The sequence below is a fragment of the Amblyomma mixtum genome, chromosome 1 (genome assembly GCF_055824585.1).
Source record: "Amblyomma mixtum isolate Tamu chromosome 1, ASM5582458v1, whole genome shotgun sequence".
Classification (NCBI taxonomy): domain Eukaryota; kingdom Metazoa; phylum Arthropoda; class Arachnida; order Ixodida; family Ixodidae; genus Amblyomma; species Amblyomma mixtum.
The window spans coordinates 108,141,180-108,156,272 of NC_143012.1; the positions used below are offsets into that span (position 1 = coordinate 108,141,180).

A 15,093-nucleotide genomic window follows, 5' to 3' on the forward strand; every position below is an offset into this window, starting at 1 on the left:
CCTCTTAACCATGCAACCAATTAAAGGGATCGTATAGTGATGCTCCAAGTTTGACTCAGTTTAGTTTATTGCTTACATAACGAATTAGTCTAATTAACCTTTCTAGTCAGAGCAGATAAATAAATAAAACCGAATAAGAAATTGGCCGAGCTTGGGAATCGAACCCCGGTCTCTGTAGTGCGAGTCGAGCACGCTACCACTCCGCCATGCCAGCTCGACGGTTTGCAATGGACAAAGGTGTGTCTTGTGAATACGGTGTCTTCGTTCACTCCCATCTTCTTCCCTTCCCGTTACGGCGAGGTTTAGGTGTCCACCGAGATATGAGAGACAGATACATTTCCGTTCCTCAAAAACCAATTTACCGACGAGCAAGGCGCATTTGTCCGCGTTTCAGATTGGCCTAAATTGTCGTGACGTCACCGCGCGCGAATTTTGACGGGTGTACACCGAAATATGTGAGACAATTACTGCACAAATCCATTCCTTTCCTCAAATACAATTTTTGACTAGTGTCTACTGAGATATGTGAGACAGTTAATGCGTAAATTCCTTTCCTCACACACAAAAATTCAGGGGGCACTTTGACTGTCTAAAGTGCGTAGAGGCGAAAGCGTTTTCCGCACCACTTTCAGTGCTTCTGTGGCACTGGTGGCGTCACATGTAATTGAGTACTAATTACTAAGTGATGACAAATCACTAATTAATGGTTAATTACGGATTAATGCCTGAATACTAATTAACTGCTAATTAAGCTTAAGCTTAAGCTTCGCCTTTAGGAGTGGAACGCGACAGCGTGTTGTAGCGCTGCCAGGGAGTCCACGGAACGCCACCACCCGTTCGGCGCGATGCCCTGCCGTTTCAACGCAACGGTTTTTGAGGAAAGGAAATGGCGCAGTAAATCTCTCTGTCATCTCGGTGGACACCTGAACCGCACCGTAGAGGAACGGAGGAAGTGGGAGTGAAAGAAGGAAGACGAAGATGGCCCGTAATGAAGAAAATGTGTATCAGGCACGTATATGACGGTGCGTCTCTGTCGCTGACATGCGCGGTGCGAGCTGCCTGTTATCACTAGCGGGCTATATAATCGGCACGCTTCAATAAACACACGTTCTTCTTGTTCTGGACATCATGCTGTTGCCACGTTCTTTCCAACTCGGATACATGGTGTCAGAAGTGGCTAAGACGATCTAGCTACACCGACGGCGGGCGAAGCATGGAACGGCTGGTCGCACCGGAACCGCTGCGTCTGGCAGGGAGTGTCTCGGCATCATGGAAGCGTTTCAAGCAGAAATTTGAGATTTTCCTGCAAGCGTCGGCAGTCAAGGACCAACCGAGAAGTGAGGCTTCGAAAGCTGCGCTCCTGCTGAGCATCGCCGGTGACGAGGCACTCGATGTGTTCAACAATTTTAAGTTCGAGTCGGGCGAGAACAAGGATGACTACAGCACCTTGATAGGAAAGTTCGACGCCTACTGCACAGAGGTGAGCAACGAGGTGCATGAGCGGTACCTTTTTCGCACGAAGAACCAAGCGGAAGGAGAGCCATTCGAAAAATTTTTACGTGACCTGAAGAAGCAAGCTTCACAATGTAACTTTGGGACGTTACACGACTCAATGGTAAGAGACCAGATCGTCTTTGGTACCAACAGTCCTAGATTACGGGAGAAGATGCTTCAAGAGCAAAAGCGGAGGAGATGCGGAGGAGAGCAAAAGCGGAGGAGATGTGCAAAATTGCAGAATCAGTAGCACAACAAAAAGAGGTGTGGCGTAAAGAAGAGAGTTGTGTGGATTTTGTTTCAAGGCGGCGCACAGACTTGCAGCATGTACAGAGTAAAGAGCCCAAGTGCGACGGGGAGCAATGGCAGTGTAGAAAGTGTAATCGCAAGCACAAACCGAAGCAATGCCCAGCATTTGGTAAAAGGTGCTACGTGTGTGGTAGTTTTCACCACTTTGCTGTCTGCTGTAGGAAGTCAAAAGAAGTGAGCGAAGTCGACACACTTCCGGAGAACGACTTTGACGTACTAGACGTAGGAATTAAAAGTGGCACGAATGAGTGGACTGTAAATGCTGAAGTCGGCGGTCAGGAAATTGCCTTCAAAATAGACACAGGGGCGCAAGCGAGCCTCTTACCGTTTTCAGTCTATCGAAAACTGCCATCAGCTGGAGCACTAACTCCGACGAGCACAGTACTACGGGCATATAACGGCGGCGTTATTACGTGCTTTGGGACATTGTCGGCAACTGTACGCGTTGGAAATTCCCACACGGTAGTGAAGCTTTTCATTGTGAAAAACGGTCGTCAGCCTATACTCGGACTGGACGCCAGTGAAGCGTTGGGACTGGTTCAGCGTGCCGTGAATGTTATAAATACGCCTCCTAAACATGGTTCTCTCAAGAATTATAGGCATATTTTCGAAGGACTTGGTTGCTTGAAGCAGCCATATCACATGGTCCTGGAACCTGGAGCAGTACCGGTCGTGCAGCCAGCCCGCCGGGTGCCTTTGGCGCTGGAGGAGCCTCTCAAAAAGGAACTCGAAAGAATGGAACGAGCCAACATCATTGTGAAAGTGAATGAGCCTACTGACTGGGTAAGCCCACTGGTTGTCGTCAAGAAAAAAGATGGCGGTTTGCGAGTTTGTTTGGATCCCAGGCAGATCAATCGGCACATTAAGAGGCAGCATTTTCCCCTCCCGAGACGAGAAGACTTGGAAGCTAAGTTGGCGGGCGCGAAGTACTTCAGTTGCTTGAATGCTAACTCGGGGTACCACCAGATACCGCTAGACGAAGAAACATCAAAGATATGTACTTTCTCGTCACCTTTTGGGAGGTACCGATTTTTGCGGTTGCCGTTTGGAATATCATCTGCACCGGAAGTGTTTCACCAAACAATGACGCAAGTTCTAGACAGGCTGCCAGGCGTGCTAGTATATATTGATGACATTCTGGTGTGGGGCTCAACGAGACAAGAGCACGATGACAGACTAGTAGCTGTCCTGAAAGCGGTCGAAGAAGCGGGGTTGACTTTCAATGCGCAGAAGTGCAAGTTCAATGTGACCGAAGTAAAGTTCCTCGGTGACATAATAACCGGAAATGGCATATCTCCTGACGCACAGCTCGTTAAAACAATGATTGACATGCCAGAACCAACAAGCAAAGCGGAGGTTCAACGTATGCTGGGTGTCCTCAACTATTTTGGGAAATTCGTGCCGCGGCTGTCGGAAAGAACGGCGTTATTAAGGGATCTTATCAAATGTCGCTCCGATTTTCATTGCACTGAAAACCACGCTAGAGAGTGGAAAAGCGTAACGCAAGTTTTGACTACCGCTCCCGTGCTCGCAATCTTTGATGCTCGAAGGGACACAAAGATTACATGCGACACTTCGCGGAACGGGGTAGGGGCGGCCCTTCTGCAACGTCATTCCGATGAATGGCGACCCGTGGCATACGCGTCCCGTGTTTTAACACAAGCAGAGCAGAGGTATGCTCAAATTGAAAAGGAGGCCCTTGGCATTTGCTTTGGTTGCGAAAAGTTCCATCAGTTTGTCTACGGGCGACAACTGCTAATAGAAACTGACCATAAGCCACTCTTATCAATTGCGGAAAAGGCAATCGATGACATGCCGCCTCGCCTGCAAAGATTTTTTTTGCGCTTGTTAATGTATGACTTCTGTTTGCAGTACATTCCCGGCAAGAACTTGGTTCTAGCAGATATGTTATCACGATCCACGGCTGATGGCAACAGCAGCAGCCGCCAAGACACTGGCATGGATGAAGTGGAAATTCACGCAGTCGAATCCCTGGGTTATATGCTGACGCCAACGACGCAGCGCGAACTGCAGAGAGAAACGGCGTGCGACGACTGTCTGCAAGCCGTGGTGCAAAGTCTGTCAAGGGGCCAACCAGTGGAGGGTGAACTCAAGCCTTTTACAACTCAAGCCTTAGGTGGGCTCGGAGACTGTGCCACAGCGCAGTTCGCTAACCGCTTCCCTTTCGCCATGCAGATCATCATCTGTCTAATCAGCAACCTGCTGATTCCCGCCCTGGCTTGTGTATCTCCAGGTGCCTCGTCAGGACGGGCCTTCCACTGCCACGAAGATGGGGCGGCCATATGCCACCCCTTCCCCGGTTTCAACTCATCGCCATTTCCGTCAATCTTATTCCTGGAACCTGAGATGCCTGTCCTCGAAAAACCCTGGAAAGCCTCATCGCCATCAAGAGCAGCCAATCCGCCAGCTATAAATGAGGAGCCACCGTCGACGCAGTTTTGTGGGCTCGGAGACTGTGCCACAGCGCAGTTCGCTAACCGCTTCCCTTTCGCCATGCAGATCATCATCTGTCTAATCAGCAACCTGCTGATTCCCGCCCTGGCTTGTGTATCTCCGGGTGCCTCGTCAGGACGGGCCTTCCACTGCCACGAAGATGGGGCGGCCATATGCCACCCCTTCCCCGGTTTCAACTCATCGCCATTTCCGTCAATCTTATTCCTGGAACCTGAGATGCCTGTCCTCGAAAAACCCTGGAAAGCCTCATCGCCATCAAGAGCAGCCAATCCGCCAGCTATAAATGAGGAGCCACCGTCGACGCAGTTTTGTGGGCTCGGAGACTGTGCCACAGCGCAGTTCGCTAACCGCTTCCCTTTCGCCATGCAGGTCAGTCAAACATACGCACTCTATGCTAAAAAATCGAGCAATTACTTCTTGGTACAGCTCCCGAGCCCACAGTGTTGTGTCGCAATTGCTTCTGAATGTGCCCATGTTGTCCGCCTGTTACTAACCCTATCCGGTGATGTAGAAACAAATCCTGGCCCTGCTAACCTAGACACTGTCCTGACCGAATTGCAAAAACTAACCGCAGGCCAAGCGCTACTTGTAGAAGAGATAAAGGATCTTAAAGTACAGCTGACAACAACAGACAAAACAATAAACGACCTTAACAACCGCATGATCGATTTAGAGGCCCACTATCACACCCTCATGCCCCTACGCCAAGACATAGAAACCCTGCAAGCGACCTCAACTGAAACACCTCACCTTGTTTCAGAGTTAGAGGCTCGCATTGATGATGCTGAAAACCGATCACGCCGTTGTAATCTGATCTTCTACGGAATCCCTGACACCACTACTAATGAGACATATGCTCAGTCTGAGGAACTAGTCATCCAGATTTGTCATGAAAACTTACAAACCGATATTAACCCCGCAGACATAGAACGGGCACATCGTTTAGGGAAACATTCAGAGGACCGGAATCGCCCAATAATAGTAAAGTTCATGCACTGGAAAACTAAAGACGCTCTTCTATCAAAAGGCCGAATGCTGAAAGGAACAAAATTCAGTATAGGCGAAGACTTCACTCGCCCCGTCCAGAAAGCAAGAAAACATCTGCTGGCATTCGCGAAATCCAAATCAGTAACTTACTCTCTACGTTACAAAACCTTGTGCATCGGCCCAAAACGGTACATTTTCGACGAAGCTTCGAACAGTGTCACAGAAATTCAGTAGCAATCATCCCGTTTCTTAAAGGTAAAAAACAAACCAAGACCCACATCTAGATTTAACCTTTCATTATCCGTAGTTTACACCAACGTTCGCAGTTATCTTCCAAAGCGAGAGCTCGTGTCCAACATCATATCATCAACAGGCAGCAATCTGGTCATCTTAACAGAAACCTGGCTAAAAAATTACGTCACCGATACCGAAGTTTTGGCAGACCTACCTGACTTCCAAGTTTTTCGAAATGACCGCGAAGGATCAAGGGGCGGTGGTGTTCTCATAGCCGTTCATAACCAAATTTTATGTACTATGATAAATATCAAATCAAAGCTTGAAATACTCTGGTTACTATGTCGAGCATCACCAAAAACAGTGCTACTGGGAGTCTGCTACAGGCCTCCCCATCCCACACCCGACTTTTGCAACGAACTCAATAATAACTTAATTCATCTGACAACAAGCTATCCAAATGCCTCCATTCTCCTTTTCGGGGATTTTAACTTCCCAAACATTGACTGGTGCAACCTCCCATCTTCTTCAATAGCAGGTCCTGTAGAGGAAAGGAATTTCATTGACATCTGTTCGAACTTTAATTTAACACAATTAGTGTCACAACCAACGCGCGTCACGCCTGAATCCGAAAACATTCTGGATCTTATTTTGACAAATAACCCGGATGCCCTACTTTCCGTTGCATATCTTCGAGGAATTAGTGACCATAATGTCATTCATGCTACCTTCTCATTTCCTGTAACCCCAAATAAGACTCAAAAGAAAACTATAACACTTTACGAAAAAGGTAATTAGGACGCGATAAATCATGAACTTGATACCTTTTTTCCCAGCTTCGAAGCTGCATGTCACACTCAAACGATCCAAGATAACTGGGCGATGTTTAAGAATAAGTTAAATGATTTGGCTAATAAATATATACCAACTGTTAACATTCGCACCAGCCACCAAAAACCCTGGTTTACTAAACCCTTAAAAAGACTAGAAAATAAAAAAAAGCGTCTCTATCGGGCGGCTAAAAACAACCCATCCCGATTGCAAACCTACTACGAAGCCGAAGATGAATATTTGACTGCGATCCGCAGCGCAAAGCGTTTATTTTATGCTACTACACTTCCAAATTTATTGCGCAGTAACCCAAGACAGTTTTGGCAAGTAATAAACCCTCACCCACAACGCGCTATCACTCTCACCAATGATTTACAAGAAATGATTACCGATGCTGAATGTGCCGACGCTTTCAATTCCGCATTTGCCACTGTTTTCACGAAAGAAATCGAAACGCCCTCTTCTTTTCCTTATTTCAATATGGAAGGTACCATGCCAAACATCACATTTTGTGAAGACGGAATTTCATCCATAATCCAGAAGACTAAACTGTCGTCATCATTTGGCATTGATGGTATTAACTCTAAAATTCTAAGGAACACGAGACACACGGTTACTTCATACTTGTCATTGCTGTTCTCCCAGTCACTTTCTTCAGGAACCATGCCAGATGATTGGAAAGTGGGAAAGGTCGTTCCAGTCTACAAAACAGGTAACAGAAACTCTCCATTAAATTACCCACCTATCTCCCTAACAAGCGTGCCATGCAAAATCATGGAACATGTCATCTACTCTCAAATTATTTCTTTCTTAGACTGTAACCATTTTTTTCATCCCTCGCAGCATGGGTTCCGCAAAGGTTTCTCCTGTGAAACCCAATTAGCTCTTTTTGTTCATGACTTACACACTAACATGGACACTAATGTGCAAACTGACGCAATCTATCTGGATTTTGCGAAAGCCTTTGATAAGGTGTCTCACCAGCGCTTGTTACTAAAACTTCAACTGCTAAACCTAGATCCTAACGTTATAATGTGGATACAGGAATTCTTGTCCAATCGTACGCAAATGGTTTTAATCAACAGTAACTTATCTAGACCCCTCCCAGTAACTTCCGGCGTGCCCCAACGATCTGTCCTTGGTCCTCTGTTGTTTTTAATATACATTAACGATTTACCTCAGTGTATTTCTTCTAATATACGCATGTTCGCAGACGACTGCGTCATTTACCGCACAATCAAAAACATATCTGACCAAACTGCTCTCCAGAACGATCTAATCAGCGTTTCAGACTGGTGCAACAATTCACTAATGACGCTAAATGCCAACAAATGTAAATGCATGCACTTCTCCCGCCGGCGCAGTCCCTTTTGTTTCCCTTACACAATTCTTAACACACCCCTGGAACTAGTGCAGTCTTACAAATACCTAGGTGTAACGCTCTCTCACGATTTGTCTTGGAGCACACATGTCACTAACATTATCGCCGCAGCTAACAAAACCTTAGGCTTTCTGAAACGTAATCTGCGAAACGCCCCGGAACATGTCAAATTACTAGCTTATAAATCACTTGTCAGGCCAAAACTGGAATACGCGTCGCCCATTTGGAATCCGCACCAAGCATATCTCGCCGACGCATTAGAATCAGTCCAAAATCGCGCTGTTAGATTTATTCATTCATCGTACTCATATAATATCAGCGTTTCATCTCTCAAAGCAGAATCTGGTTTATCATCGCTTTTCTGTCGACGTCGCATTGCTAGCCTTTCACTGTACCACAAGTTCTTTTTTTCGTCCCTTAATCAAGCACCATACATCACAGCAGCAGCACGCATATCATATCGAACCAGCCATCCACTTCAAGTTGCGCGCCCACGTGCCCGGACCACCACCTTCACTGCTTCATTTTTTTTCCGAACCGCCACAGACTGGAACGGCCTTCCCCACGAAATCGCTTCTACTACCTGCCCATCTTCGTTTTTGCAACTTGTATCTGACCATTTTTTCAATAACTGTTTACCATGATCCCTATTGTTTGTATAAAAACCCACCCCTTATGTAATGCCCCTACGGGGGACTTTTAAGGTAATAAACTGAACTGAACTGAACTGAACAAGACCTTTCTGTGGTTAATGGAATAGTTTTTAAAGGCTCCAAAGTGGTCGTACCAAAGAGCACGCGAAAGAAAATTCTGTCTAGAATTCATGCGGGACACCTTGGCATGCAAAAATGTAAAGAGAGGGCACGTCGTCTTGTTTTCTGGCCGGGCCTTAACAGTGAGATTGTTTCTCTGGCAGCTAGCTGTCCAACCTGCAGGAAATTCGCTTACGCGCACGCAAAAGAACCGCTCCTCATGCGGCCAACTCCCCGATGTGCATGGTACCGGGTGGGAGTGGACATCTTTTTCTTTGCTGCAGACTCGTACCTGGTTGCTTACGATGCATTTTCTAACTTCCCAGAGGTGCAGCAACTTCAGGACACTAGTGCAAGGGCTACAATTGCTGCACTCAGCGCTATCTTCGCAAGATATGGCGTGCCACTAGAAGTGTGCACGGACAATGGTCCTCAATTTTCGAGCCACGAGTTTGCCGTGTTTGCACAGAACTATGACTTTACACATGTGACTTCGAGTCCCCATTTCCCTCAGTAAATGGTTTGGCTGAAAAAGGTGTGCAGGTGGTCAAACGCATCTTGAAGAAAACCCAGGATTCCGGGGACGATTTCTGGCAAGGCCTGCTGGCCTATCGATCAACACCACTCGAAGACGGCCGATCCCCGGGGGAACTTTTGCAAGGGAAACGCCTGCGAGCCAACCTTCCCGACTTTGAAGAAGTGCCGCGCAGCAAGGTAGAGAAGCATCGCCAGAAAACGCAGGGCAAACCGTTGCCGAAGCTTTCTCGAGGCGACGTGGTAAGGCTGCGAGGAACTACAACGTGGGCCCGGAAGGCGAGGGTAGTAAGCGCTCCGGCTCCAAGGTCGTACCAGCTTCTAACGGAAGATGGAAGAATTCTGCGACGTAACCGGCGACATCTCGCAGAGACGCGAGAGCGGTATGCCGAGACGAGCAGTGACGACGGTGGCGACACAAGTGGGCCAATCGACAACCCCCGGGTACCTGCCTCGCCTTCGTCGCCTGGTACCTGCCTCGCATCGCAGGCCTCGGGTGGGCCGCAAAGGACTGCTGGGGAACCACCGTGCGCGGCCAATACAGCGGGAAGCTCGCCTCCGGGTGCCGTGCAGCCACCAGCATTAAGGAGATCGTACCGGAACAGGAGGGCCCCGCAACGCCTTTGCTATGACGAGGAATTTAATCAGTGCGCTTAACTAATCCCTGTTGCTGCAACTGTTTTTGTTTGTTCCCGCGAAAAGATGTATCAGGCACGTATATGACGGTGCGTCTCTGTCGCTGACATGCGCGGTGCGAGCTGCCTGTTATCACTAGCGGGCTAGAGTTTTAGGCTGGACGTGGCGTGGATCGGACGCTCGTGCGAACGCTCCTCGCTTCACCCATGCCCACCGCTGAATTCAGCGACGCTCAACACCGCTCTCGCCTGGATTTCGTGTTTGAAGCTCGGATAACGCCGTCGAACGCATCGGCAAGTCCCTTTTTGCCTGTTTGTTCGGACTTTTTTGCGATTCGGCTCTCGCCGGTACGCACGGCCCGCTAGGCCTACGCCAGGCCTAGCGACCCCGCTCTGACGGGGCTGTGCCGCATTTTCTGAGTGGGATCTTCGTCCAACATTGGATATGGAAGTCACCGTGGAGGGGACTGATATAGCCCCCGAAGAAGTTTCGCACCAATATGGTTGGTTCACCGTCGGTGAATCTCAACGATCCGGTCACGAACGCCGAAGGACTGACCCCGCGGCACACAATGGAACCGATTGCGCCCAGGGACAGGGCAGCATGCGGCAATCTGCCGACTCCTCTGCGAAAAAGCTTGGCCGACGACTTGCTCGACAATCGGTGGCGTCGAACCTACCTCGCCTACCCAAGGGCGTAACCAAGGTGATACTCCGGCCATCGGGCGGCCTCCGTATACTCGAGAGCTGTGGTCAACTCGGAATCTTTCAACTCATTCGTGACGCCGCGGGTGTAACCTTGGCGGAATCTTCTGAAGACTGCATGCTCCTCAACTTCAAGCAACACACCATACTGGTGGCCACCCATTCCGCGGCACGAGTGGAACGCTACTTAAGCATCCAGGAGCTCACCTACGGCGAGAACAAGATCGCCATCACCTCGTATGTCGCCACGCCGGACGGCAGTGGTAAAGGAGTGATCCAAGGCGTTCCCAAACATCTATCGGACGCTGTCATCCTAGCGAACCTTCAGCATCCCAGAAATCCTCCAATATGTGGTGTCCGGCGCATGGGTGCGCAGTCGCAGACGGTCCTCATTCTCTTCAACGGTGAGAGAGTTCCCCGTTGGATCAGCTTCGGTGGTGGCATGATTCGTTGCTGCCTCTACAAAAAAAAATACGAAGTGTGTTCTTTGTGCGGACAACTCGGACATCGCAGAGACGTTTGCCCGGACCCGAAAAACGCTCGCTGCCGCGGATGCGGCATGGCCAACCCTCCTGAAACGCATACCTGTGAGCCTAAGTGTGCCTTGTGCGGTAAGGGCCATGAGCTGGGCAGCAACAAATGCCGCGAGATCTACCGCACTCCATACATTGTGACCAAACGCCGCTGGGAACAGGAACGCCAACATCTGACCCAGCATAGCCAAGAGACGCCGCAGTCTAAAGAGCGACGCAGCCGCTCCAAAAGCAGGGGGCGGACGGACTATAGTGATCGATCCAGCTCTTTTCCACGACTGCAACAGAGAGGCCGGTCCGCCTCCAAATCCAGGACTCCTTCACACCAGCCACGGAACCCCGGTTTGAACCAGGACGCCGTCGGCACGCAAAAGGTAGGCTGGGCAGATAAAGCCTCCCAGAAATCTAACTCCAACCCCTCTGAGCTAGCAGACCTGAAAGTGCTGGTAGGGAAATTACTTCGCGAGGTGGAGGAACTAAAGAAAGAAAATGCCGCTCTAAAACAGCAACAAATGCAGACTGGGTCACCGCCTATGACCGTTGGCGCCAATAACCCTACCCCGTCTACCTCCGCCGGAGCCGACATGCATGTTGAATCACCGCGGGCACCCCCGCCTAAGCGAAAAGCGGGCGGTTCCCTCTCCGAAGACCAAAAGCTAGCCGACAGCATTCACAAAATTGAAGAAGCGCAAACGCAGACTACCAACACCCTCATTCAAATGCAGCTTACAATGACTTCCATCATGGAAGAATTATGCACACACCGACAGGAATTACTTAACTTAGGCACCTGGCAGCAGGAGGCAGAGAGTAGGCTCTTTCCCGTCAAAATTCGCAAAACCGCTTCTTCTGAAGCGGTATCAGACTAGCCCAATATGGCGCCACAACCAAACTACACCATCTGGCAGTGGAACTGCCGAGGATTTAACCGCAAACGAGCTGTACTCCAACAATTCCTCCACAATAGAGACGGACCGGACTTAATCGCACTACAAGAGACACAAACCAATAGCAAGCTAGCTGGATATCAATCCTTTTCATCGGGGGGTGACACGCTTGGAGTCACGACTCTCGTCAAACGAAATATTACGGTTGTCCAGCACGATACCCCAGTCACAAATGTCACACACGTGCTAGTCGAATTAATTCCGCCTAGGAAACCTGATCACAGTCTGTTTGTGCTGAATGTCTATAGCAGCCCAAAGTTACGGAAAGCAAGCTTTGGCCCGCTCTTTCAGGCGACCCTGAAACTTGCAGGCAATCACCCCGTCATTTTCACGGGAGACTTTAATGCGCAACACCCGGCTTGGGGGTACCCACAGGAGGACATTAAAGGTCGAAAATTGTGGCTCACCGCACAACAGTGTGGGTTGACTCTTCTTACAGACCCAGTAGTCCCCACCCGCTGCGGCAACAGTGTTTCCAGGGATACGACTCCCGATCTGACTTTTGCTAAAAATTCGGGCACTCCAACATGGATAAACACTGAACAAAATTTCGGCAGCGATCACTACATATTGGAAATAGTGGCTTCAACTGGCCCCAAGCGTCGTAGCGCTCGAGCTCCCACCCTTGTCGATTGGGACATGTTCCGCGCTAAAAGGGCCGCCCGAGAAGCTGATACCCCCGATATACTAGACATAGATGTCTGGGCACAGGATCTTTGCCAAGATACGAAGGCAGCCACCCGTACGTTAGAGCAGGCTGACCACCTGGAGATTGTGGACAGCCGGCTTCTTCACCTATGGGAGGCAAAGCGAGGACTAGAGAACCGACTCAAACGACAGCGGTGGAACCGCAATCTGCGCAGAAGAATAGCTAGGCTAAACAAGGAGATCGAGGATCATGCGGTCAAGCTTACTCAGCAAAACTGGGAGGACATATGCAACCGCATGGATCGCAATATGGGAGTATCTAAGACTTGGAACTTGCTCCGTCATCTACTTGACCCTGCAGGTAGCAAAACCACCCAGAGGCAGAACCTGCAAAAGCTTGTGCATGCATACGCAGGCACACCAGAGGACCTTTTCCTTGAACTTAAAGACAGATATATTGGCAATGCTCCTATCCAAGCCTTCCCAGATTATGCTGGTACGGAAAACACGCAGCTCGACTCCCCGATTACTGTGGATGAGGTTAGGGCAGAGATTGCCAGGCTAAACTGTAAATCCGCCTCTGGCCCAGATGCAGTATCCAACAAGATCCTCCGCAACCTAGATGAACAGTCGCTACAATCACTAACTGAGTATATGCAGAAATGCTGGTCGGAGGGCTCAATCCCACAAATATGGAAAACGGCAGAGATCATTCTCATTCCAAAACCCGGGAAGGCACTCAGCCTTGAGAACCTCAGGCCAATTTCGCTCACGTCTTGTGTAGGTAAGCTCATGGAGCACGTAGTTCATACCCGCCTAAACAGGTTTATGGAGGAGAACGAGCTGTACCCCCCAACCATGATTGGCTTTCGACCAAAACTTTCTACGCAGGATGTAATGCTTCAGCTCAAACATCACATTATTGAGGCAAAAACGCGGGACACCAGAATAATTCTTGGACTCGACCTGGAAAAGGCCTTTGACAATGTCAGACATGATGCGATCTTGGAGAACCTTCATGAACTCGGGGTGGGAGCCCGCACCTTCAACTATATCCGCGACTTTCTCACAGGTAGAAAGGCGCATTTTCAAGTAGGAGGTCTCCACTCGCGGGACTTCCCCCTCGGCAACAAGGGCACCCCGCAGGGATCGGTCCTGTCACCCTTTCTCTTCAACGTTGCAATGTTGAAACTTCCACACCAATTAGCGCAGATCCCGCAACTCCACCACAGCCTCTACGCTGACGATATCACCTTGTGGACCGCCGAGGGCAGTGATGCCGAAATCGAAGAGAGACTCCAGCGTGCCATCGATATCGTGGGGAACTATGTAGACCCCAGGGGGTTGCGGTGCTCTCCAGCCAAATCTGAATTTCTCATATTCCGCAAAATCGGATCCCTTGCGCAACCCCCACCGGCCATCGAACTCAGCATTCGCGGAGTCCCCATTCCTCGAGTACCCAAAATTAAAATCTTGGGCCTAATTCTACAAGAACACGGCTTCAATGGTGACGTAATTCAGAAGCTTCAGGGAACCTCGCAGCAAATTATGCGACTCATTCGCCGCATTAGTAACCGCCACTCGGGATTGAGGGAAAGCAATACTCTCCGTTTAGTACAAGCTTTTGTGATCAGCCGCATCGCTTACATATGCCCTTACCTACATCTCAAGTCAGCTGAAAAAGAGAAAGTGGAAGCCATAATCAGAAAATGCGTCAAACAGGCAGTTGGGCTACCCATGCACACAGCGACTGAGAAAGTCTTAGGTCTCGGTCTTCATAACACCCTAAGTGAGATTATTGAAGCGGTAACCGTCTCGCAGTACGAACGACTAACGGCCACACCAACTGGCAGACACATTCTGTCCACACTCGGCATAACATACGAACGACAAGGCGGACCAATAACTGACCTTCCCAAGCATATACGCCAGCTTCTGGTCATTCCTCCACTACCTCGGAACATGCACCCCGATTTCCACGCTGAACGTCGTGCAGAGAGAGCCAAATCATTAGGCAAACGTTTCCTTAATGATACCTCTGTGGTATATGTTGATGCAGCAGATTCTTCGGCTGACAAGATGGTAGCTGTGGTTACCACGGAATGTGGTACATTCATAACTGGGGGCACTATACGCACTCAGCACACACATGTTGGTGAAGAAACAGCCATTGCTCTAGCCATTGCGGGATCCTCGGCAGAAACCATTGTCAGCGACTCAAAATTGGCAATACGTAACTACACGTTTGGAAGAATCTCTCCACAAGCAGCACGGATTCTGCTAAATTATCAGCCCACGCGGCGCATTCGCCTAATCTGGACGCCTGCTCATGCCTCCCTTGCTGGTAATGAGGCGGCTCATAACCTAGCTCGAGAACTGTCCCGCCGAGCTGGGTCGTGCAGTCCACCCGCCCTATACTCCGGCAAGGACAGGTTGTTTTCTTACAGAGAAATCCTGCAGCACTACAGGCTTGCAAGACTCAGATTTCCCCCAGCAGATAAAACGCTTTCCAAGCAACAGGCCAAAGCCTGGCGTAAACTTCAAACTAAAACCTATCCAAATCCCCAATTGTGTAGCTTCTATTCGGATGGACTCTACTCAGACAAATGCAAAAATTGTGATGCCAAA

The 15,093-nt window shown here is 49.4% G+C and overlaps 1 protein-coding gene and 1 pseudogene across 1 annotated transcript; both read left to right on the forward strand.

Moving 5' to 3' along the window:
- The first annotated feature begins 4,088 nt into the window (after nucleotides 1–4,088).
- On the forward strand, nucleotides 4,089–6,046 carry LOC149367482 (uncharacterized). Its single transcript, XM_089555795.1, has one exon. The coding sequence runs from the start codon at nucleotides 4,171–4,173 to the stop codon at nucleotides 5,497–5,499; it is 1,329 nt and encodes a 442-aa protein (XP_089411921.1). The 5' UTR covers nucleotides 4,089–4,170; the 3' UTR covers nucleotides 5,500–6,046.
- A 2,637-nt stretch (nucleotides 6,047–8,683) lies between these two features.
- Nucleotides 8,684–15,093, forward strand: part of LOC149367483 (uncharacterized) — a 30,041-nt pseudogene continuing 23,631 nt past the window's right edge.